The following is a 26,370-nucleotide window of genomic DNA, read 5'->3' on the forward strand; positions in this document are numbered from 1 at the left end:
TATTCAAACACGTTTGGTGGAATCTAGGAAAAAAGGCTTTAAAAATGTATTATTATTATTTTTTTTAGCATTTTGCCTTCAGAATCAGAATCAGAAATCCCTGTACGTATTTGCAAGTACGTTCAAACGAGTTTCCCCGTCGCAAATGTTTACCCCCCCATTGACGTCTCCTTCCGTTCAAGAGTGACATGATGTCATATTTGCTCGCTGAATTCTCTTGGAGTCTTGTTTGTTTCTTGTCAGTCCTCGTCCAAGCACCTTAAACGTTTCATCGCTTCCCCAAAATAACACCACGGTTTGGTTAATCTGCGTAAGTGCTTTGACTCCATCCGTCAGCCCTCACCACCCCGACGACTCCTTTCTCGCTCGCTGACCTTCTTTCTTTCCCTGCGAGGAGGTGTTTTGTGTTTTTTTTTTTTTTTTCTTTCTTTCCCCTCCCACGTCGATTGATTAAAGACGCATTAATCACGCTGAGGGATTATCCCGTGCCTGCAAAACGGCTTCTTTCTCTAGTAAACCAATTATACTTTTTATGGGATGAGAAGGTTAAATGGGCCGCCCGGGCAATTCATTGCAGACGTTGACACTTTAGGTCTGGAGAGGAAGAGGCGGATGGATGGAGGAGAGAGGAGACGTCGGCCGGCCGGGCGGGCAGCGGAGGTCATGATACGCTTTCAGCGAGGAGTTTGAAGAGCAAAAACGGAGCCAAAACACATAAAAAGATATGAACTGCTATGAAAGTTAATTGGGGGTGTGAAACGTAAGTTCGTAGAATGCTGACCCACTTCCTGCCTTCATGGTGAACAAAAAGGGGGAGACGGCGCACCTTGAGGATGGAGGGGGGAGGAGCTACACGAACCCATCCATGTCGAAGTAGCTATCGCACCAAATAATGGCCCAAAAATCCAAATGACGCCTTAAACATGAGCTCAGGAGCTGCTAGCTTATAGCAACTCTCATGAGAAGCTATTTTTGCAGTTTGTGTCTCGCTCAGAAGTTCAAAGCTTCGCTAGCATGTCATTTTGGCCAGAAACCCTGCGAGCAAAGTTGCTTTTAGCATTTGACAGCTAGCATGAGACGCTAACGTAGCAGTCAACAAGTTCACTCGTGCGATCCGAGCTTGATTAGCATGTGATTCTTGGCAGTCACGTCCAGCAAAGTTGCTGTTAATGAGGGCCAGCCAGCGTAGAAACAAAGTCATTGTGAGATGAAACGGGTCGAGAAAAGTTGCTTTTAGCATAGGCCGGCTAACGTGGGAAGCTAATGTTGGGATGTAAATCTTGACTTGTGAGCTCAAAACTGAATTAGCATGGAAGTCAGACCGGAAACCAAAGTTGTTTTTAGCCTACGCTGGCTAGCGTGAGAAGCAAAGTCTGTTTTTCTTGACTGCTCCGTTATGGGCGAACAGATGGCCTCAAATGCACGGATCCAAAAGCGACGTGTTAGTCAGCGAGCACAAGTTTCTTCAGGGCCGCTTTGCCAAACAACAATCGGCTGCTCGATTCATTCTCGACAGCTGCTTCTGCCGTCGTGAAATATGTAGCACGCTCGTAGGCCGCCATTTATTTTCGATGCACTTTTATCCTGCCTTGCCTTGATTATTTTCAGGATGGCAAAGAAAGTTTTATCTTTTGTGTGTGTCGTGCTACGTGCATCGAGAAGAAATAATGCCGAGCGGGAGGACATGATGAGCTGCTCCCGAACAGATATAACGCTGAATGCTAACGGCTTTTCACGCTGAATGCTAACGGCTTTTCACGCTGAGTGCTAACGGCTTTTCATGCTAAATGCTAACGGCTTTTCACGCTAAATGCTAACGGCTTTTCATGCTAAATGCTAACGGCTTTTCACGCTGAATGCTAACGGCTTTTCACGCTAAATGCTAACGGCTTTTCATGCTAAATGCTAACGGCTTTTCATGTAAATGCTAACGGCTTTTTAACTCTTGACTCAATTTTTATGCCTAAACCCAGACATGCAACCAAAAAGCCCAAACTCAAACCCGACCGACTCTGACCACCACTCCAGCTTGAAACCCTGAACTCGTTCTCTCAAGCTAACTTTAACACATCACCCGAAAGTTCAGTGCACAAGGCCGACCATAATTTAAAGCGCACATCAAACCTTCAACGGTTAACTTGGACGCCAAACCTAAAAATACATTTTCTGAACAATCAAAATTTGTATTTGAGCTGTTCGGTCGTAAGAGTCTCGTGAGTGCAAAAAGGAAAAAGGACGCGCAGGCATTTGTCGTCAAGTATTGCACGTTGCAAAAGTATAAAAAAAAAATTGCACATTGTCGTTTGTCTGACGGCGTTTCGCTACGAAAGAAAACGTTCGGAATGAATTCTTGGGCAATCAATCCATCCATCAATCGCTAAATCGATCCAAATCTGCCGTCTTGTTTGCGATGAGTAAGCAATTATTTTTGCGTGTGTGGAAAAAAGACAAAGTGCAGCAGTGCCGCCTCAGATTTGGTCAAATATGCAAATGAGCGGCAACGATGCTCGTTGGAATGCGATGTGCCGCCTCGCCTGGAGTTGCGGAGGATTTCGCGGCACGCTTCTTCAAGCAACGTACGACGGCCGAGAGCTGGAGGGCTTTTTTTTTCCGTACATCTGGGATGAGGCATGACCGGGAAGAGATCAAACTGTTCGGCAAGCTCACTCCGTGTTTCTTGTTTGTTGCACGTGGCCGTTGTGCGTCGTCACTCGGACTCTGCGCTTCTTTCTGTCACGCTTCTCCACGCCGTCCCACTCTGCGTCTTTTTCAAGTTGATGTCACACAAAGCTGTCACATTCCGTCAAGATGACTTTCTGCTTCTTTTTCCAGATCAAGTGCATCACACTTTAGAGTCTCTGTGCTTTTTTTTCCAGTTTTTTTTTTTTTTAACTTTTTTTCAGGCGTTATGTAGCCCACTCCTGGAACACTTTTCATCTTCTGGCTTCGTGCCTCCTTTTCAGGCGCTTGTGTAGCACGCACCTTTGTTGCTTTGTCACTTTTTGGAGGCTTTTTAGTCTTCCCTCTGTGCTTCTTTTTCAAGATTTGGCCCACCAGACATTGGTCACACTCTCGCTTTGTGCTTCTTTCTCAGGCTTTTTGTGTATCACACTGCTGTCGTGCTCTCGCTTTGTGCTTCCTTTGAACGCTTTTGTGGCTTCCGCCGCCGCCGCCGTGCTTTCTCACTCTGGGATTGTTTTTCAGGATTTGGTGTCTCGCTCCGTTTTTCTTTTTTTAGGCTTTCTATAATGCATAGCTGTCGGTTGTTGTCACTCGTGCTGTGATTCTTTCTCAAGACTTGGTGATGCACTCAGCTGTCACGCTGCTTCACGTGCTCACAAACACAAAGAAAAAAAATGCAAAATTGGAGGAAACAACATGCAGGTGACGTTTTGCAAGCTGGCGAGGACACTCGCCCACCAACATTCCCAATTTTGTGATGAAGGCTCCTCTTCGGTCAAGCGTTTTGCATCTCCCGCCCAAGCCGGCTCTTCATCAGAGCTGCAAAATGAGCCAAGCAAAAAAAAAAAAAAAAATCCACGCTTGATTTCAATGCGCCGGTGACAGTGACGAGAGCGTGAGGCCGACCCCGCCCCCGTCACCACCCCGGCGACACGCTCGGCGGGAATAAACCAGGCATTTGTCCAGCAGATGGCTGACAAGTGGGCCGGCGACTTCATGTGCTGTTTAGTTTTCATGACGTGAGGGGAGGCAAAGCGTGCAATGGGCAATTTTTGAGCCGCTAAAAAGTCCATTTGTTTTCACGCTCGGCGTCTTTATGACTGAAAGTGCGCCCGAGCCGGGCTGGAGGGGCCTGCTTGGAAACAAGAGCGTTTACAAAGCTTGTGCCAAGGTACACAAGTCCAAGGCCGAGTAACGAGGGGAAAAAAAAAACCCAAAACAACTCCTAAATGTGTGGATATTCTCCGCAAATCCACAAAGTGAAATTTGAGCGCCGTGCTTTCATTTCAGGAGGTCATTTAAGCGTTGACGGAAGCACATTTGACAGAAATAGTGAACGGCGTTGCTTATAAAAGCAGTTTTGTGATGTGAAGTGGGAAACTGCTGTAGAATTGACAAACAAAACACTCACTGGATATATAAAAAAAAACAAAAACTCAAAGCCATCATTTGGTTTTCAAGTGTTGAGTTCAGGATCGTTGGTACGCAAAGTGGGCAACTACTGTAAAACCTAAAAAAAAATGAAGCGCTATCCTTCATTTTCCTCAAGGAATAAAAGAAAACAAATTTTTGGTGTTTTCCGCTGTTCATTTTGATGTCCGAAGTGTGAAACAGCGGTCAAATGTCAAAACAGCAGCACAACCTCGACTGCACCACAAAGGCAACTCCGTATTTTGTAAAACGGTGCCGGAAATCCGAGCACAACTGGTCACGGAAGCGGTGACGGGCGAAGAGCGCAAGCTTCACTTCCTGGCTCGCGGCTCTTTTCTCAGCGGACAGAATATTAATGTCACGTCTCATGACAGGTAATTTGATGTCATCCCGCGCAGGACCTGTGAGGATTTGCATTTTAATTCCCCCCACTTGGGTTGACCGTGGCGCTTGATTACGCTCAGTCTGTGGCGTCATTTCATTTCCGTGAGTGGTCAGAAAAGGCGCTTTCAGCATCCGTTTACGTCACAATTACGATCAGGTTAGCATCTTGAGGAATATGCTAAAAAAAAGCTAGCTTGGCTGTGATTGGCCACTTTGCCTTAAAGGGGTGCGGCTTAATCATTTATGACCTACACCTCAAAACCAAGGTCATGTTCGTCACATAGCTCGTATTATGGCGTCTTGTAAGATGTTTAACTGTGGCTTGAACAAAAGGCTAATGCTATGCTAGTAGCAAAATGTTGGCCTTTTGGTCAATGAGCTAACAATCATTTAAGTACGTCATTTACTGTAGGTGTGTCAATCTGCTTTTGCGGCATCTGACTGTGTGGATCGCCACGTCGCTTGAGCTTGTTGTAAGCTGCGCTCTGATTGGCTAGTCTGGGTTTGGGGGTGCGGCATAGCCAATGGCATTTCGGGTGACATATAATTGGCATTCAGATTATGAGGAAATCCTTGGAAGTAAAAAAATCTGAAAACTGAAATGAAGTGCTGCTGTAATTGCACTGCTGACCACTAGGTGGCAGCGCACTTTTTTGTTTGAAAGCCAAATGAAAACTGAGTATTTGAGCTCACCCTTTTATTAATTGTCAACTCCTCTTTGATCCTGCTTTTGACGCCGACATGCGACAGCTCTACGTTCATTTTAGAATGTACATCGGAGTATTGATTGACACTGTGCAATATGTTTACTCTTGTTCACTCTCAAAATAGTCTACTCCCAAAAAAAAAAGGTTTGTCATATTTTTAAAGTGACCTTTAAAAAATAATCTGTGCCCTAATTGCTGTAAAAACATGTCCGGTTTGTCGATGTGGTTGAATTTCACTTCATGCGGGAGTAACCGCGCCATGGAAGGGGGATTAGTGTAATGAGCAGACGCAGCATAGAAACGGGAAGGATGGATGGAATTGTAGTCGGATTCTGTGCGGTTTCCCCGATGATGAGCGTGGATCGCCTCCCATGAGCCGGCACAGATGTAAGCCCGGAATTAGCGAGCTGCGGCGCGGGCTGTTTTGCATTGGAAATCGTTGCCGCTGGGAGGGTCCCCGAAGACCAGAGCGCCGCCGATTGCTCGCCACACTTTGGTGGGTTTAGTATTTCTGTGTTGTCGGCGTCGCGCGCTCACCGAGCACGTTTTGCAGTGGAGGGACGTCAGCAAGGAGAAATACTTGAGTAGATTTGGAGTTTTTCTTTACTTTCACGCTCAACATTTGAAAACGGAAATCTATAACTTCTCGACTGCGCATTGTGAGCGACCCGATTATTTTTTTTTCTTCTTCGGCTTGGAGCGCTCATTTGGCGGATTTTTAAAAATTTTTTTTACCGATGTCACTTCACAGAAAGCAGCAATTTGGCAAATACTCACCATTCTATCAAAAATGGGAAAGGGAAAATGTTTATTTCAAACAATTTAGCTTTGCCTTGGAAAAGTCTGCATAGCTCAATGCTAACAGAACACATGCTAACGTTAGCATCCATTATGAAAAATAGCAAATATTTCAGCACCATTTCGAGCCGTCGTGGCGCTCGTAGCCTCGCGTTCATCTTTGGTGGGCGCACTTGAATTGGATTGCTGCGTTAAATCACGATGCACAAAGGATTTCAATCGCGTTTCATTGTGTAAAGCTTAATAAACGCCCATTTTATTTGATTTATTTTTCATTTGAAATGTGAAATGCAGTCGTCGACGTGGACGTCTCGGGCACTTAAACGTGAGGCTTGTTGATTCGTCCATCTGGCGCGTTTTGCGTGTAAATGATGCCAAAGAAACGCAGCGGCGGGGGGGCTCAATTACTGCCACGGCTCGTCTTATCAATAATTGTCACCCCCCCCCCCCCCCTTCCTCTCCCCGTCCGGCAATTTAAGCTGAAATGATAGCATGCCCGCGGGCTTTCTGTCCTTCATTGTGAAGGAATGAAACTCAATTTGAGAAACAGCAGCTCCTATTGTGCGCCGATGTTATCATGCGGCAAAATATGAGACCAGTCGGCGGAAAAGATGTACAAATGAGTTTTTTTTTTTAATCCTTCCACTTCTGCCGTTTACGAGGAAATGAGCTCGCTGCCGGCTGCTGGTTTTTACTTTTTTTCTCTCCTCCTTCACCCCGACGTGCTAAGCTCAGCCTTCAGTTTTGTGGCGAGTTGCGGATAAGGAAGCGCACATAATTAGTTGACTGGAGGGAAAGGAAATATTCCATTAGCGTGTTACTTTTGCCAATCCAACATCCGTCTTTTGGATCGTCTGCTCCTTTGCTGCCTTTCGAGCCGAGCAGGCAAGCTACTCCATTTTCTCCGATGCTCGTCTTGTCGATGTTGCGCGTCGCTCACGACCGTAGAAAGCAATTGCAAAGTTGCGTCAAGTCAGTCGGCCATCGGGCATGACGGTAGACTGCTTTCCTTTTTTCAAGTGTGCGTCGGTCGCTCGGGCGGAAAGATGCTGAAAAGCTCGACTTTTCAGAATGAGAACGCGAGTCAAAAGGAGAACATCAGTCACTCCAGTAGAACGCATTTTCAAAAGCTGCTTTTGAGTTCAGTTCATGACGATGTTCAAAATAGGGTTCACCCCTCCTCAGATATTACGTTTGCGAGCGTATTTATTTGAATAAATACAATAAAGGGTCAATTCTTTCCAATTTTATTGAGGGCTTACTTGAAGATTTTCTCATCATTATTTATTGACCGCATAGCAAATCCAAGTCGGTCGATTTCATGTGGCGAGCTCCAAAGTGTAACCTTTCAATCTGACCATCAGAGCAGCTCCAAATGTCACCGCCGAATCCGTCCGTCCGCCATGCGCTATTGGAGGGACTTTTGATGTCTCGCCGGCTCTCCTCATCCAGTCCCGGGGATTTGGGACCCAAAGTCTTGCCGGTGCATCCTGCTGAGGGGAGGGGGGGGGGGCATGGTGCGGTAGCCAGATGAGACCCCATCTGGACAGAGCGCCGCTTCCTGCCAACTCTCGACGCCCTTGGCGATTAGCGAGGGGCTTGGGGGAGGGCCTCCCCTCTCATCATCGGCCGTCAAAGGGTACCCACGGATAACCCGCCCCCACCGGCGGCCCCTCACCTCATTATTGACCAAAAGCCTCTCTTCTGGCGAGCGTGCACGTGCACCGCCGCTTTCAATTCTGTCCACGAGCTCGAGGACCTTTTTGCATATTCTAACCTTCCCTCCTGTTCGTTGCGCATCCTCCGAATAATTGTCTCGCAAAAACTATCAACTGCAGTTCTTTTTAAAAATGGACGATTCGCCTGCCTGGCATGATAAATGGATGCTTAATCCTTCACCAGTCGGGTTTTTACAAATATTTGTACCAAAAGCAATGTCGTGTCCTCCTTGAAAAGTCTTCACGAGCTTTCTCGCCATTGTTGGCAGAAATTTCAGGCTGATTTGGATTTGATATTGCAAGTGATATTTGAACATTTAGACATTTAAAAATGGACACATTCTTTATCCTCCAAGAAGAACTGAGACATCTATATGTCCAGAATATCGGCGCGTGCATCTTCTACTGCCCCCTGGAGGCCGAGGAGGGCATCGGCACAATTGATGCCAAGTGTGAGCAAAACTTTTTTCAGGCGGATGATGGCTTGACTCTTTTGTCGCATCCTTCTTCGCGTGTCCGGCGTGTACTCGAGCACGCACGCTGAGGCGGGTGAGCTGGTGGCTGATTGTTCAAAAACATTTGCTTTGTCTGCCGTGCGGTCACGGAGGCTAATTAGCTCACTTGAAACCGTGTTTATCGACGCTGACAGGTGCTTTTTTTTTTTGCCTCTCGCCTTTTTTTGTGCAAAATAAAAGTGGTGTTTATCGAGGCCCGCAATTCAAACTGCAGCGTGTCGCCGCTAATGGCTGTGGAGAGGCCACTTTGCGCTCAGACATGTGGGCGTACGCGCAATATGCGCACCGTGGCCACTGTTCCATGCCGGGAAAATACATAAGCTTTGTTGCAGAAATAAACAAATATATATATCAATAAATAGGCGTTGGAGGGGCTTCTTCAGAAGAGATTTGGAATTTGCTCTCCATCGTGGCGACGGACGCACGGCTTTGATGTCATGCATGCACAAGAAATGTTTTTTGGAATGTAGAAGCAAAAAGCCGCGACTAGCCAAGAGAAGCGTCGACAAAGTTCGAAGCAACTCGGGGCGGGGGGTGGGGGGGGGAGACTCGGGGTCACGTCTGACCACCGTGATTGATTCAATCATTGATTAAGAGGTGCGAGTCCCCCAAACTGTTGTCCGTGTCACCGTATTGTTTGATGGTGCTGTTTTGGGGAGGCTCATTACTCATGCCGAGTTCGAAATCAATGTGATGCAGCGAGAGAGACGGAGAGAGAAAAAAACCGGAAGGCAGAATCAATAGAGGAGAGAGAGAGAGATTAGGCCGGCTTGTTACAGAAGAAGATACACGCTAATCCCCCATCGCCTTTTGTTTGAGCCGTGACGAGCTAATTGGAAACGGCGAAATAGCGGCGAGCGAGGTTACGGCGGGAGCTTTAGCGCCTCGCAATCTTGACGCGTGCACACGCATTCTCAGGTAAATCAGCAGAATCTCATGTCTGCGGCTCAGCACGCTCTGAGCGCAACGTTGACGGCGGGGAAAGACCTTTTTGAGGCGCGAGGCTGCCCAAAAAAGGGTTTGGCGACGGCTGACTTCCCTCGAAATCGATTTCGAACCCCACCTGAAGAGGGCGACAATAAAATAAAATTTCAGCCGCCGAATACACCCATTATAGATGCATTGACGAAAAAAATATTCTTCCGGCTCGTTTCCGCCACCTAGTGGGCATTCGTGGCGGCGCTCTGGAGTGCTTTAGAGCCTCTTTGGCTGGCAGGACCTTTTGTGTTGGCCAAGGTTGCTCCGTGTCCCGCTCTGCCCCTTTGTCGTAGGGTGTCCCGCAAGGTTCTGTTTTGGGGCCCTCGCTATTTTTGTCGTACTTGCTGTCCTTTGGTTCCAGGAGCTTTCATCCCACCAAAACATGGCATTTCCTTCCATTGCTTTGCGGATGACAGTCAGATCGATGTCCCGCTGAGCAAAAAAGACGCTTTCTCCTTGAGACCACTTTTGTCCCGTCTAGAGGAAATCAAAATCTGGATGTATCTTCATTTCTTGAATTTCAAGTTTTGGTCGTCTGTCCTTTTTCCCGAGACACCCGTTTGGATTAAATGTCACCCTGGGAAATGAGAAATTGACTTGCGTATGGATCTGTGATGTGTGCGACTCACCTAGCGGGTGATTTTGAAGGAGAATGTGTATTTGCACGTTGTCACTTAATCAGAAATCTGTGCTGTTTCATTAGCTGAAAAGCGAGTGAGCCGGCCGTTGTTGATTAAGCGTTGCCTAGCAACACGTCTCACCGCACACGCGGGCGGCCGCGTCACTTCGATGGCTTTCACAAGCGGCAAATAAAAAAAATTTTTAAAAAAGCAAATGATTCCAAATCGACCTCACCATCGCCGCTGCGGGGATGATTGCGATTATTTTTTGAGCGGCGTTTTCCGACAAACGGCAGCGGCTTGGTCACATGATACGGGCTAAAAATAAAGTCAATAAAAAAACCTTTAAAGAACTTGAATGGAAATTTGACGATATGCTTCACCGATCAATATCATCACTTCCTCCACCGTCGCCGTCAACGCGACGCTGACGATATCGATGACGATGTATAACGATCGCCCACCCATAGCGAGCGCCGCGCCGGAAGCTCGCCTCGCCACCGATGACGCGGTCAAGTTGCCGCGGCGTCAATGCGCCGAGGTGACTTTTCCTGCAGGCTCTTATCAATCGTATCATCGGCACTGAATTCATTCCCGATGAGCTGGAATTCGATTTCAACCGCCGCGGCTTGATTGCGGATGCCTCCTCGCCAACGAGGCATTGTGAGCAGATAACGCCTTCGGTTCTTGGCTGAAAATTTCTATTGATTCCTCAAGGGGGGTGGGAGGAGGTAGCGGGCGACTTGGCTCGCTTAACTTGACGATCGATCCCGATTTTGAACCTTCCGCGAGGAAATGAGCGAGCGGCGTTCGTTAATTACAGCGCACGTCTGAACAAAAGCACCAAAGCAAAGCAAAGCAAAACACGCTCAACCGCGGCGGCCGTTGGTGCCGTCTGTGAGTTCTGCTCAGTGTTTTGGGATCCGCCCAATCGGTCCAAGTCAGCCAAACGCTACTGAGCGGACTTCACGCGCACGTGCCGCCAAATAAAGAAAAATGAAAACATTTGTTGTATACGTTTCCGTCCCGCAGATCGCCACGACGCCATTCCCATTTTGTGTTCATTTCACCGTCTGTCAGAATTCCGAAGGGAACTTAGTGACCAACTGACGATGCGGTGAAGCGCTTCGGTTATGCCGCGCTTCCTCCACAGACACCTGCCTCGTGGTATGGTGCCAAATCTTGGGGTAGGACGTCAAGCCTTCCAATGTGGGATTTAAGACTCCATTCGGGTCCAAAAAGGATTCCATGTTCCAATTGAGGCTTAGCGTTACAGAACTAAGCAATTAAGGGGTGGTAAGGTTTCAAATAAAGGTTAGGGTTTTAAAATTGGCTTTGTGTTAGAAACAAGGAATAGGGTTTCAAATTAGCCTGTTGGCGAGATTTTGCATTAAATAAGGAACGACAGCTCTGGTTAGTCTTCCAAATTAGGGTTTCAAAACTGGACTCCAAATTCCAGGTTTGTCTTTTAAAGCATCTTTAAAATCTGGCTCAAAATCAGGCTTTGAAATCAGGTTTTATTTTTTTTTTGCCCGGCTTTGGGAAGCTTTCCAGATAGGTTTACGGTTTCAAGCTGCTTTCGGCTTTCAAACAAGATTTAGCGTTTCAAAGTAAGATTTAAAATCAACGTTCCAAAATAGGGTTTCAAGCCTGGATTGGCGGTTGCAATAAGGTTTTAACACAAAGTAGGCGTTTGCAACAAAACTTGGGCTGGTAAGACAGCGGTAGGGTTTCAAGTTGGCTTCACGATCGGCTCGGGGTTTTAATAATCGTTTGCGGTTACATATTAAGGCTTTTAAACCCCTGTTGGGGTTTTGGGGATCAAAAGAAGGTCTTCAGCCAAGGATAGGGTTTCCAAATCAGGTTTCCAGACAGGGTTCGGGTTTCAAACAAGTGTTCCAATGTACTGTCCGGTTTCAAGACCAAGTCGGCTTTCAAAGTCCAACGGAAACGCTTTCCACATCTCGACTTTGTTCTGCTGCGTATTTTTTTATTTTTTTTTCCTCAGCGCCAACCGACAGCCTGAAAGCGCCCGTGGGGCGAGGGAAGGGTCGGTTTTGCGACCGTGAAGGTGAGCCAATCGATGGGCCTCGGCAGCTTCCCTCATGCTGCTAATGCGCTCGCGGCGGCCACCTCGCTCACCACCGCCGCGCCGACAAAAATAGATGCGAAAAAATAAACAAACGCACTCGGGTCTTGTTGCTGTTCTTGTCTTTTCTTTGTTTCCCTTTGGCAAAAGTTGCCAAAAGTTTCCTTTCGACTGGTTTAGTCGTGGCAAGGCAGACGAGAGCAAAACGCGCGGCGAGCGGCGTGCGGTGACTAAGCTTCAAATTGAAAATGGGGTTTGGAGCCTCGGTTGGGTCTCGTGTTGAGGTTAAGGCGTCAAACCAGGGGTAAGGTTTCAAGACAAGGTGAGCGCGTCAAATTAGGCCTGCTCGCTGGTCTTACGTTGAAGGTGATGAACAAGCACGTGAAGCCACGAGGTTCCAGTTTTCAGCCTCGAGTTCCGAGTTGTCGATTTGGTCAGCGTAATTGTATCGTCCCAATTTTCCGTGACGTCCCTTTTTTAAAATGTATTTGTTTTCAATCCCCGCTCATGTCAACCTCGCCATTCAAACGACAAAGCAATTCAACCTTTACATTCCTTCCTATCTCCCTTCATTTGCGTTCTCGTTTTCATCCGCGTCGTATCGCTCGCTGACTACCGATGACGACATTGACCTGCTCGGCACTTTTCAACTGTCAACCAAGCTATCGTTTCACATTCGCTAAAGTGCTAACACAACCGCGGGGTCGCTACACGGACGAACCATTCAATTTGTTAGAAATATCGGCTTTCCAGCAAAATTGTTCATTTTGACGGCATGGTTACGTTCCAGGCGGCGTGCCAAATGTGGTCTTGGCGGGCAGCTGAATTCTGATTGGATGAATCAATGTGAAGAATATGTTGTTAGGCCAGAAGGGAAGGCCTTGAAGGCCACCACTGATTAAAGCCAACTTGATATGGAAAATAGTTGAGACAAACGTCCCTTTGTTTACTGTTCCTTCAATCTTGCAAATGCGACAAGCCTCGGCCTCCAGGGCAAGACTGCGGCGGGAAATAAGGAAGAAAAGAGCAGGCAAGTGGTGTGTGTGTGTGTGTGTGTGCATTGGAAGCGGAGTGTGGCCCGGCATGTGAATGAGCCTGACGGCGAGAATGAGGGATGAGCATGTTTGGCGCAATGACTACAAATGCGCCGCCGTTCGTCATTGTTGAGCCTCCGCCTCGTGTTTGGCAAATGGCGTTATTCGGACGAGGCCTCCCTCCGCCGTCAACGTCGCTCCGCGCCAAACGCGCTGACCTTATATCGTTCCTTCGGCATTCACGCACACAAAGTCAAACGTTCCGGGTGGTTGGCCCTTTTGAGACATTTGAAGGAGCAACAAATGCATCAATGTGGTGGCCGCTCGGACAGTTCCGAGGACCGTTTCAAGATGCCCTCTTGAACGAATGTTCGCGCTGTGCCATTTAAAATCCGCATTGACACGACTTGGACACTTTGAATGAGTTTGTTTCTTGTGGCGGGAACGCAGACGGTTTCCGCCATCCCTTAAAAGAAGATGAATGGCATGAATGCTAGTTGCTAAGCTAGCTTGTGCCGCAGCAGTACCGACTTTATTCGTGCTATATGCAAGTTTGTGTGTTTCCGAGCGGCATCAAATAAGCGAGGAGGCGCTAAGCGTGCTCATCGCTAACGTGAGAAGTCAGGAAGAACGCAAAATAAGTGTCTGCTTCGAGCCGGGTCAGGGCGGAGAACACAAATTTCAATCATTATGTGTCGAGACATAAAATAAGACGACGGCGACGTTAGCAAACTTGAACACGCAAACGGCAAACGTCATCATGACGAAGAGGTCAAATGTAAATGAAATATTTATCATCTCCTCAATAAGATCTACAAATTATATTTCCAATCAAGTTATCAATCATTTTATTGACATAATCTGACATTTTGGTACCAAGAACATGTACTTAAGTAAGAAATGTAAAACATTTTGGGGTTTAAAAAAAATGCATTTTAATATTCACAAAGACACGTGTGTCCAATTTTTTTCATTTTTTTTTAAAACTCACAACACCTCTTTTAGTGTCTTTGCATTATTACAGTAACAACTTTGATGGATTTTAGTGCCATTGCAGGAGCCATTTCGTGTTTTGTGGTGTTTTCCTTTATTGTGACGCATGCTTGTGTGTTGCGCACACTCCACGTTCACAGTGATTGGTGATGTCACGAGGGGGGCGTGGTCTTTCTTATTAGTCGGTGCACACACCTGTGTGTAATGATTTGTTTTGTTTGGATGGTGTGGTGGGGTGAGCATGGGGAAGAAAGCTTTTGCTGAGCATCAAAATCAGGAAATCAGGAAAGCAACTTCATGTGTCATGGACTTGTGAGTGAAACAAACGTCAAACGTCAACCAACTCGTGTTGCGGAGAGAGAGCTGATCAATCCAAGAGAGCGAACTTGAATGGCAAATGAAGTAAGTGCCTGTCGTTTTCCTCCAAACCTGTAAACAACAGTCAAGATAGCGATGATGCGCGTCATCAATCCCCTCGTCTTAGCCTGCCGTCCGTGGCCTCATTTTTGTTGGACGCCACAACTGCCAAAATGGCATTTTCTGTCCTGTTTGTAAATGTCACTCTACGTTGTGAAGAAAATCCCAAATGAATTTGAAATCGCAATATCTGCCTGAAAAATCGCAATACAATTCAAATGCTTCTGCCCAACCTCATTGGAAGCAAACATTTTATCATCTGCATCTAAGAATGATGACATATTTGAAATATTTTCATTTTTTTGTGAAAAAAAAAAAAAATCCAATTTCAGGCTATTGCTGTCAAATATCAAAATGTGTCAAATTGGACGCAAGCGGCGCTTAAGTGCGATGTAACTGAATTCAAGCGTTTCTTGCTCAACAACTTTAATTTGGACGACTTCAACGGCGGAGAAGTGTCAAGTGCGAGGCTCTGCTCGAAACGGACCAATTAACTTTAAACTATGAGCGCCGTGCGCCGTCACAGATTACTCGGCGAATGCGTTCCGCGATAGGCCGTCGTTACGCAACGTCATCAATTCACCATGGCGTCCAATTTGGCGTCGCTCGTGCGTGTGTGACCGCGCCGTTGACCTTGTGAGCCGCCCATTTTCGTCGCGGTTTGGCCATTTCCTGAAGATTTCTTGACATTGCTCCCAAAATGTAGGCGCATGGCCCGCATGAAATTGCGAAGAATTTGTTTTTGACGTGTCATCGGGCGGAGCTTGATGACCCTTCGTCAACCCCAAAACGACTGCGAACTCTCAATCTCCCATTCGCCGGTTCCACCTGCTCATGAGTTGGCACACCAAAAAAGTGTCCCCAAAAAAACAGTGGCGGGCGGTCAAGGCCTGCTCTGCTGGCCTAACATAATCAAGAAAGGCCCAAGTGTGAATCGCACGGCCCAAAACGCGCTTGAAGAATGTCGGCTTGGTTTGAAGTGGACATTCTACACCAAACACTTTTTATTTTGCAATAAAAATGCATATTTTAAATGTGCTGCGACTTCCAGAAGATTCTTGTCTCAAGATTTATGAGCCGAAAGCACGAGGGGGCGCTCTTTAATAATTCAAGTGATTTACTAAGTAAGATGTCGGATAAAAGCGGGCGCTCCTGTTTCATCCGCTCGATTCAAGCGTCGCATTTGGTTGAAGAGCGCACGTCCAACTTTACGCATGGAACGCACGCTTTGGCGCTTTTTGCGCCGGCAGGATCAAAGTCTCTTTTAACTTCTGCTTCGATTGATTGTGAGCTTTGTACGCTCGCAAACGTCTCCTCCGGGTCGCTCCTTGATTAAATACCTTTGGCGTGGCCGTGTGAAAGCGAGGCTTTAGGAGTCACGCAAGCAGGAGGCCATCAATGAAGCGCCGAGCTATTTTAGACCCGACAACGATTCGTGGCCAGTCGGCACGATGAGATAAAATGGTCCAAACAAAACGCGAGACCCGTAGAACCGGCGAGACAATCAATTTTCCAGTACAAATGGAAAACTACCGATAGCAATGATTTTCCCTGCGATGACACTGACGAGCACTCGTGACCAAGTCCGAGTCCCGCACGGCCACCCCAAAAGTCTGGAAAGAAAAAGAGAACTTGAACTCAGGGCGTGACGAAATTGTGCTCCATAGATGCCCCAAATCATGCACAGAGTTCATCGATATTGCGCAACACAAAAGCCGTCGTGAGAAGCTGACGTCAGTTTTCTTCAAAGGCCTGAAAATGAAGCACGGAGCGATCGAGGAAACGACGCTCTGCACAAAAGTTTGGATAAGAAGCACAGCATCGTGTCCGTCGTTTGCTCCGTCATTCTGAAAAAGAAGCGCTGTGTGAGAATGACGTCAGTTTGTCAAGGAAGACGTGACAAAACATTTTAAATCTGGAAAATGAGCCGAGAGAGAAGAAGACGGTCGTGCGCCGCACAATAGCCTGAAAATGAAACGCAGTTGCGAGCGAGCGTATGCGCCACAAACGCTTGCAAAGAAAGCAAGAATAAGGAAAGTGAAAAGGATGTGATGGAAAAACTCAAAAAGAAGTGCAAGTGAGAATGTGACATCGCACAAATGACGTCCGAATGAGAAATTTTCTGTCAGAACGGAGCTGAATTGTTTTCCCGCGTTGCGAAAATGTCAGCCGGCAGCCAGTTGGCCTCGTCGCAAATGATTGCATTTGCCTTTACTTGAACTAAGTTGCACGTTTTGGATTGATCAAATATTCCAAACGTGGTTTGGCCGTGGCTTTTTTTCGTTTTGTTTTTATTTTTCTGGCTTTTGAAAGGACATTTGCATCGATGTCGTGTCCTTGTGCTGCTTTGTAAGCAAACAATGACTGGAACGTGACCAGACTGGAGCTCGCGTGGCGTTCGCGTGGCACGGCGCCGCCGCAATGGCCACATGGCGCCAAACCGCCCCCCCCTCGTCAGCCAAATTCAAATCGGACAGGATTTTTCTTCCCTTTCGACTGCTGACATTTGGATGTGTTGGGCAGCTCCCGGCTGTCCACTTAACGCCTCCGTCGGCAAATAAATGATCTTTCTGCGGCCGCGCTATGCTAATTAGCGGGCCGAGACCAAAGATTATCGCCGGGCCAAATTGATGAATGGCTGCGAGTCGGAGCAGGTGGGCTTGCTCTTTTCCAGATAACCCCGTTTTTTGGGGGTTTTTTTTGCGACCGGCGCGCGGGAAGAAAAGGAGAATGCCTCCTCCATCCTAATGGTCTTATCTCGAGACGCAGGAGGTGTTTGCCCGACTCCGAGCTCTTGTAATGAGTCGACGGAGAAAGATGAAATAGTCAAATGAGACACGCAACCCGCCCGCATTAGCATATAGATAAGCAACGTCGTCGATACGCGGCGGTGGGGAAATGCGGAAAGAGCTGTTTAGGTCTTTGAGGGCGGAAAACGTGTAAAACGACACTTTGTTATATTTGCTTTTGACATTCACGTCCACGCGACAAAATGAAACGAGGAAAGCTCATGCTAAAACTTTTGAACGTGCCGGTCTTCTTTGGGAATGAATTCATGAATTCATTCAGTCATGTTTATATTCAGTAAAAAAAATTATAAAAAAATGGTGCGCATGTGAGGCGTGAGTATGCAGAAGCCGCTCCATTTCTGTCTAATTAGACGTCTGATGTGTGCTATTAAATCCATCGGCGTGTTCCAATTAGCCAAGGGGGTGCGGGGGTGAATGGATCCCCACGCGAGCAAACGTTACGTTTTTTTGTATTGGGGCGCACCCCCGGACTTGTTTATGGGGTGCGAAATGTGCGTCTGGGGACAGCAATGTGGCGCCTCATTAGAGGACGCGCGCACGTTGGTCTCTCGTGGCGCCCGTTGGTCTCCCGTGGCGCCCGTTGGTCTCCCGTGGCGCCCGTTGGTCTCCCGTGGCGCCCGTTGGTCTCCCGTGGCGCCCGTTTCTTTAGTTTATTGAATGATCATAAAATGTGATGTTATGATGCGATTGTGATCCGTGCAAACGGAATTAATACGTCTTCCGCGGAGAACAACAAAAAATTGCAGCACAATCAATTTACAAGGCAATAAGTGTCGCATTCATTAAATATGAAGACCAACATTTGCGTTTGGTTTTTCCTGATTTTCTATCTTAGTCGTCACAAAATGATGTGAGAGTAAATATCAGTAGCAAATATTGGTTCAAAAAATCATCGCTGTACATAATTTATGGTTGAGCAAATATCTGTGATTTGATCTCAGCCCCACAAAAAAAAAAAGGCAAGCGTGCCAAACCAATCACGTTGACGTGATGTGGGCTCCAATCAGGCCGCTTTTGGCACCTCCCCGGCCCGGCGGTCAGACGACGTCGCGCGCTGGCCGGGGCTTGAGCCGATAAAGCTGACGCGGATCAATAAGCATTTCTTCTCTCCGTCCTTCATCTTCACTCCATCAAAGGGCGGCGTTTTTTTTCACAAGTGATTGTGCCTCGGATAAGCGACCGCTTGAACCTCCTTTCCTGCGCTCGCCGTTTAGCGGCGAGCCGCAACTCGCCTCCATCGAGAAACCTTGATGACGTGAATCTCATGCGGAGATGCATCACGCGAGCGGCCTCGTCGGAAGATGCTCGCCGTGTTTGTCGCCGTCGGTTTGGTTCAAGGAGACCATTCCGTACAGCTTTTTTTTTAACATGCATACGTGATTCAAAATAGTCCCCGAATGAAATTGAATGTAAAGATTTCGCATCCCGATTTGATGCTTCGATTCAATGGACGTTCTGCTACTCCTTCCGGCGTGTGCCACCAGAGGGCGGTAAAAGACACGCGTAAATGTCATGGAGATTTAAAGATGAAAAAGGAAAAAGTCCTTCACCACTTAGCTGCTGTAAGGTTAGTTGTTACTCTCCTCTTCTAAGTGTGTTGCTGCACCATTTGTATTCAAATATCAAAGTTTGGGAACAAAACTCCTCCTTTCTTGGGATGGTTTGAAAAAAAAAAAAGATGTAAGCAGACAACCCAACCGTCTGCTTTCTGAAATGAGCTGGCGCCACCTCGTGGTGGACTGCACGCTGACTTGTATGTCAAATCTTTGCTCACAAGTCAAAGCAAAAACTAGCCATGGCTTGGGACACTCCTAAGTGGAGGCACCCCAGAAGCAAATCGCTGCGCTGTCGGGAAAAAAATGTCGTTGTCATTTTAAAACCTGAAAGATTTGACTTCCACATTCACCAAAACAAATTGAAGCAATTCTTTCCTGAACCGGAAGTCAATCTTAACATTTTCGGAAGTGAAACCTTCCGACATTCCAAAAAGGCAGAACTTGTCACATTAAAATCTGATACCAGGTGAAGCTTCTCCTGTTAAAACGTGACAACTTGTTTACAACATATTGATTGATTTTTTTTTTTTTATTATTTTTTTTTTCTCCCCCTCCATAAAGTACGGTTGTATTTTGCGGATATTCTTTTCCTGGGTCAAAATTGAGCGGCCACATCATGGGTGCCCTTTGAAAATGAACAATAAGTAAGCGCTAAATGTTTGGTCTAATTGATGATTGACACGTCGACCTCGTGAACAAAATGTCAACAAAAGGCCAAATTCAGGCCATCGGAGAAGGAGACTTTGGATCTTTTCAGGTAGCTCTTGGCACATACGCTTTATCGATCCGTTTAGGAGATAGTTATTAATCGTTAATATACCAACAAAAATGAATATATCGCTCTCATCCTTTTGGCGTATGCCTGGTGATCCAACTCCCGAAATGCAAAGTGGACATTTTCAGTCGGGCGCAACCGATTCATTGGCTGGCTCGTATTAACCATTTTAAAATCACTCAAAATAGGCAATTTTTTTGGGGGGAGAAACGCCATCGATTGCTTTTGTCTCGCCTTTGTGTTGGCCCGGCTGTTGAGTCGATATTTAATAATAATAATAATAATAATAATATTCCCTTTATTAGTCCCACAATGGGGAAATTCGAGATTTCTGTCTTGTCGTGACAAAAAGTCAACATTTGTGGTTTTGTTGGGCCCCCCCAATCCTTGGTGCCACTTCTGACACCCGTCGCAATGAAGTTCATTGAGAAACATCAAAAGTTCTCCGTCTGCAGTTTCATGGGTCTCGTCGGACCCGAGATCCCGCTTCTGACTTTGTTTGCTGTGGCAAAATTTTCGGAGTGGACAAACTTTTTTTTTTCTTTTTTTTTTTTTTTTGGACTTGTGGGTGAAACCTGCCAACTTGCTTTTGGGAGGTCCCCGTCTTGCCGCCGCTGCCCCCAGCTCACTCTTCAGTTCCCTCTTAAACACAAGAGACCACCGTCGAGTGAACAAAAGTGAGTCCGACTCCATTTAAATGGCACTTTATCAGCCAAAGGCGCCGGCGCCGCCCGCTTATTTCTCAGCCAAATTACAGCTGACATGTTTGCAGTCTGCTCGGGAACTCACGGGAGCGACTTTTCCACTCATTTTTGTTTTGTCTGTCTGGTGAGGAGGCGTGGCTCGTCCTTATTGGCGGCGCAAAGCAAACCGGCGCGGACGTCTGCGCCGGTTTTCCGAGCATCTGGTCTTAACACGGCCCGCTCGTCCCAAGTATTCCTGCAAGGGATCGTAACCTGAGCAAAAGACGTGTCCTTGCTTTTAGCGGACGTTTTGTGAAGATGTCGCAATGCGGACGACAGCTTGTCAACGTCAAAGAAACAAACAAATAAAATCTAAGCTGCGGGCGACCATTAACGGATCGCTCGGACCGCCGTCGCCGTCGGGGAACGACAAATGGGAGCGTCGAGTGTGGCTTGCACCTCTACCCTTCGGACAGCAGGGGGCGCCGAGAAATGTCATCGGGGCGGGGCGTTCGTCAAATGAAAGTTTTCTCCAGCTTTTTGGGGACCGGCAAATTCCTCACCGCTTGTCATCTATCCGTCTTGAAATGTGTTCGTGATGCTGCCTCTGATGATGAGGATTTATTTTTTAAATTATTATTATTATTATTAGTACTAGTAGTAGTAGTTAGTGTGTGGGTGTATATTTGTATCTATATTTTCACACCTCTCTTTTGCCATTGCGACCCCCCCCAGCCCCAATATGGTTCACAACCTTCAAAATACCGGTTACGCAGCAACTTTATATTCGAAAATATGAAATACCAAGCTCCTAGCTTTGAGAGGAATGTGGCTATTAATAATTGTTAGTTTTCATTTTGCTTCTGAAATTGTCCCCCATGTGAACTTCATACAACGTGACAATTTGTGTTGCTGAGCCAACAAGAGGCGTTATGTGCAGAACTTTACTGCGAGGTTCTTACCCAGTATCGTGAACGTCTTACCTCCTCACAATATGGAGATCATTTTCGTGTCATAAGGTTCATATCTTGACATTATCGTGTTGTGACGTTTGGACATCGTTCCATCTTCGCATTCCTCATCAGCGAGCGGTATCGGTGCTCGGTATCGGTGAGTATTCCAAGAGTGAATATTTGTCCCGATATGGATCTGAAAATAGGCATAAAATATAGAAAATGTTACGCAATACTTTACGTTTTCCAAAAGTGTTAATTGACAAAAATGGGCACAAATGCAAATAGCACGAGTTGTCCGCTCGCCGCTTTAGGACCCAGAAGGGAGGCTGACGTTTCTTTTCGTGCCTGCAGGGCGACTGCAGCGCGCACGCTCACTGCCGCGCACGCTCACTGCCGCGCACGCTCACTGCCGCGCACGCTCACTGCCGCTGCTCTCCACCTGCAGCACACCAACGCCGCACACTGTCAAACACGCGGCCCGCGATCCACTCTCCTCCCCCTCCCCTCCCCTCCCCTCCTCCTTGTCCTTTCCCTTTCTTTTCATTCGAGTTCACCTCCCTGTAAGGATACGTGCTGTGTGCAAGCGTGGAGCGCGCGTGGGGATACACGAGCACCGCACCGGGAAGATTGCGCCTTCGCCTTCGCCTTCGCCTCCGTCTCCGTCCTCGTCCTCGTCCTCGTCCTCCAAATGATCTCCTTCTCTTTTTGGGGGGAGGGTGTGGGGTGCGAGCATGTGTGAAGACGATAAGAGAAGTTTCCCGGCTGCGGATGAGCCGGCTTTGTGAACGAGGCGGACACGGTGCGTTTTGGACGGCTCGGTGAGTGCCAGCTTGCGTCTTTTTACGCACTTTCGAGCGTCCCACGCGAGCGCTGCATGCGTGCACGCGCTTGTCTGTTTGACAGGTGCTACGCTGCGTGCGTGCGCGTGTTGAGTTGACACGTTTGATTGACGGGTCGCTGTCTGCGGTGCTGAAAGTTTGCCACGCATGTGCAGGGAAAAAGATTTTGCGGATGTTTTTTGTCACTTGCTTCTTACGAAATTTATTCTCGCAGGTGTTGGACTCTTCCGCTCTGAAGTGAAACTAATAAAAGACAAATTGCATCGAGGCAATTAGTCCTGCTCGTTATCCCGTTGACAAATGTACATATTTGCTCAACATATATTCCGCGTCCAACAATGGTTCCGTTAATGTGAAGAGATTTGCTGAAAATTTTTTTTGCACTTTCAGTCGAGGCTCCAAGCTGTTTCGTGACATTCGAAGATTGACTCTAAAAGTCACTGAGACTCAAAGTCTATTTTGTTTTTTGTAAACCAGCAAATCATGTTACCATATAATGGAAGATGCCATTGAAATGCTACCGGTCGCGTCAATAGTCCGCGTTTTGGCAACAGATGTTTGAACACAAACCGTGGAGCAACACATGTAGACAGAATATGCAGAAATTCTTTATCCGCTTCAACACAAAGCATGACAAATATTGCAGCATTTGACAGATTCACTAAAGTATTGCAACTATTCGTAACCATATTATACTGCCCCCCAGTGGCCAAGGAATCAGCAGCACAATGAAATGAATCCGCATTAAATCATGATGCACATACTGATTAATTGTATTTTTTAAATTCCTTATATTTAATAATCCTACTTTTGTCTATTTTCCACTCAATCTATTTCCCCCCCACTTCTAGAAATTGACTCTATATTTTTTTTTTTACTTTACCATGACCAAATCCTTGAATTGGATTCACCAAATTGGATCGAATCGGTGCAAGTGTAAGCCCTCCAAACCCGATTCCACGGGCGAATGTGTGTAAATGGAAGAAAAATTCCACTTTTGTGACCCGGGGTCCGGTCTCACTCGCTGCCCGGTGGCTCGTCCGGCGAAAGCGTCCTAATCTGGAAAGCGGCCGTGCTGATGTGCCTTCACGCCATGTTTGCACCTGCATGGAGGCAAAAGGGGGCGGGCTGGCCGGCTATGATGGCTGCTTATCGGCAAAAAAAAAAAAGTCTCCAGTTTGTGTGTTTGCCTAAAGGCGTAACATTAATAGATTTCCATCTAACAGGATTAGTGAATATTTGGCTTGGAAAAAAAAAAATCGGGTCGCAGGCAGACGCTGAGTAAGACACAAATACCAGCGTCTCCCTCAAGGGTTCCAAATTCCCAAAGAGCCTCTTGTTACAGGAAAGAACCGTAATGGTCCTGAGTCCATTTGACCCAGGCGCTGTTTAATAATGGAAAGGCTTCGGAACCGGCACTTTTTGGGTCATTGTGCGGCTCACTAACAAAGCTTTCTTTTGTTTCTGTTGATTTCTCACCAACGGCAATGACGTACCTGGGTCATTTTGACTCGCTGTATGTTCAAAAGTCTTTCTTTTGCGTGCTACCAAAACCGTCACTTGAGCTGTCGTGTTCTTTTTGATTCTCGGACAAGGCAAAAATGTTCCTAGGTCCAATTGACCCGGGTGGTGTTTGATTATCTAAAAAAAATGCTAAACTTAATTTGGACCCTCAGCAACAACGTACCTGGGTCAGTTTGACCCGAGGCTTTTTTAAAAAAAAAATGTATCGAAACAAACTTCTTCGGGCTCGAGGGTAACTTAACGCTTGTGCGGAAAAAGTCGTTTCCTAATTCAAGATTTTTTCGTGCGAATCAATTTCTTGCGTCACTTGACCGTCCCGTTGATATTTTTTTGACATCCTTTTATTTTGCTTTCAAAAATGGGTCGTTGTGACCCGGCCCCATAACGATAGGTTTAATGGCAAAGCTGAACGACAAATCACTGCTGCCTTTTCTTCCCCTCGAACAAAGCCGGCGCGGCAAAAATAGCAACTTGTCAAGGCTGAGAATGACAGACGAAGTCACTCAAGACGTCCAAACGCCCGCAGGCGCCCGCCGATTGATTACGCTTTGATTGTTTCTATCACTGTCCTGCCACCATGTTTGATTGAAAAGCCGGCCGCCGTCTCCCCCCACGGAGTCCCCCCCCCGGGCCCCCCGACTGCGAGATCGGGGGCAACCCGCCGCCGGCTTGTCGCCATCATTCCCGCATGACGCGCGATTATTCCCATGTGTCAGTCACCCGTGCCGGCGAGTCAATTAGTCACGTCTGCCGGGACTCCGGCGAGCGTTTCCTGCCAGGTGGACGCGGCGTGGAAGCCGATTAGTATGTGTAACTGCGAGGTGCAATTCCCGCCGAGGGAATGATGGGACACAGACGGAGCGGAGACCTCATCGTGACGTCACAAGCCTGAGCAGACGGATCGCTCGCTCGTAAACGAACGAACGTCAACATCGGTTTTGGTCTCCAGACCCGAACTCATCAGAAGCGGCTGCGAATCGGATGGCCACCGCGGTCTTGTCTCGATTTCAAGCTCCAAAAGTCTCCATACTTTCATTTTCGAAAAAGTCTCGGTCTCGCTTGGCGTGCGCTCGTGACTTCGCCGCCACCTTCACGCTGATGCTTATCTTTCAGCATTCGTCTACGAATCACAAATGTTGACACGTGCAATTTATCGAGATGCATGCAAACGAAAAACATCAAGTGAGACGATTAATCGTTTGCTATTTTTTAACTCTGAAAAATGATTACGGTACTTTTCCACGTGGCTTCAATTGTTGCTGCTCTTCAAATTTGATTGCCAATTTATCGAGCGGCACGACGCACAGCGAGAGACGAGCGTTAGCGAGAAGTGACACACGTGGAGAGCGAGATGCTGGGAAAGTAAAGTCGACGATCAAAAGGCGGCGGCTTAAGACTTTTCGGGGAAGCTCCTCAAGGAGACGCCGCGTTACGTACATCAAAGAGGCCGACTGACGGCTGCACTTTACGTGGAGATCAAAAAAGTAGTAGGCTGTGAAATGCTCTTTGCTTTTTTTCGTTTCTTTTTTTTTTGGTGGGTGGGGGGGGGTAATTTCTAGGGGTTGGAGCGGAAATAAGCCGGCCAAAGAATCACTTTCTGCGTACAATTCAGCAGAGTTGGGCACTTGACCCTTTTTTTGCCAGTCAGTCCTTCGTCCTCCAGCCGTCTTCCGGCCTGATTCGGCCCCAAATCCGTTCCAGAGGAGAAAAAAAAAAAAGTCGGTGCATGAAGCCGCCGTGGAAGAGACGCTAACGGCAGAGATTTATTTAAAGATCGTTAGCTGGCTAATGTAATATTCAAATGCGCTTCACTTATGATGGTCTTCTTCTTCGGCCAATGTGGCTTAAAAAAAGCACAAATATGTTTTCGATTTTTTTTTTCGCCGGGCAAGATTGTCTGGCCGGCCCCGCCCTCTCACAAGGCGTGATCGAATGACAGGACACGTTCGCACCGTCAACGCAAGGCTTGTGAAAAGGCTCACTCGTGCTCTGATTGGCTATCGCAACTGAGCGCCCGTTGACTCATGCAGCATAGACGGACGGCCGCAGAAAATCTGAAGGTTCGGCGAAAAAAAAACAAAAAAAAAAACGTGCTGCTGGAATTATGAAATCTGCCTGGCAACACAAGCTAACTGAATTCTGATTGGATAAAAATCTCCCTAAAATACAACGTATGATGTGAATGTGGAAAAAAAAAAATCCTCCAAATGCTGTTGACTTCTTGATTATGTTAGGCCAGCAGAGAAGGCCTTGACCGCCCACCCCTGCTGAAGTGATGCGTGACTGTAAATTGTGACCATTTTCCTGACGGCGTGGCGGCGCTGTTGGACGATTCGTCATGAAATCCAAAAGTCTCATTCATTCATTCCAACCTCTGCTACCCGCCTCAGCTTGTCCTTAGTGTACATTGCCTTCCTCTTATTTACTGCGGCTGAGCCTCCGTGATAGATGCCCCGCCTCTCTTTTTTCTGCCGGTTTGTTTCGCACACCTGCTGTCATCCGCCACAGGCCGCTTGCATCCGTTGATAATCTCCTCGCGAGACCATCAGCAGCCGCAGCATGTGGCTGCCATACTTACAGCATTTAAATTGGCCATTGTTCACAATCAATGCGCTCTCTTCTACGGGAACGTCTGCTTGCATCACGTCATCGCCCGCAAATCGATTTCTATAGGCAACGTTTTGGGTCGCGGGAAGGGCCTTAAACTGGTGAGCTCGGGTCAGCGGCACGTTGCTTTGGATGAAAATAGCTTCGCGGTGCTGGGGCATTGGTATTTCAGAGGAATGTTGTAGAAGTGGTCGTTTGAAAATGTTAGCACCTCGCGTTCTTGCGAACATTAAATTGGGACAGCATTTGGGCCA

At 47.2% G+C, this 26,370-nt stretch overlaps 1 protein-coding gene across 3 annotated transcripts in view; it reads left to right on the forward strand.

The window, feature by feature from the left end:
* The first annotated feature begins 21,681 nt into the window (after window positions 1-21,681).
* Window positions 21,682-26,370, forward strand: part of robo1 (roundabout, axon guidance receptor, homolog 1 (Drosophila)) — a 164,228-nt gene continuing 159,539 nt past the window's right edge. For 2 of the 3 annotated variants that reach the window (XM_088300853.1, XM_088300857.1), the window contains exon 1: window positions 21,683-21,964. In XM_088300853.1, coding sequence (XP_088156979.1) covers window positions 21,915-21,964 — 50 coding nt within the window. In that variant the 5' untranslated portion in view covers window positions 21,683-21,914. Of the gene's footprint in view, window positions 21,965-26,370 lie in introns of all 3 variants that reach the window. The other variant, XM_088300858.1, reaches the window with a different exon arrangement.

This window comes from Idiotropiscis lumnitzeri, chromosome 7 (assembly GCF_059441095.1).
Source record: "Idiotropiscis lumnitzeri isolate Australia: NSW breed Sydney's pygmy pipehorse chromosome 7, RoL_Ilum_1.0, whole genome shotgun sequence".
NCBI classification, from domain to species: Eukaryota; Metazoa; Chordata; class Actinopteri; order Syngnathiformes; family Syngnathidae; genus Idiotropiscis; species Idiotropiscis lumnitzeri.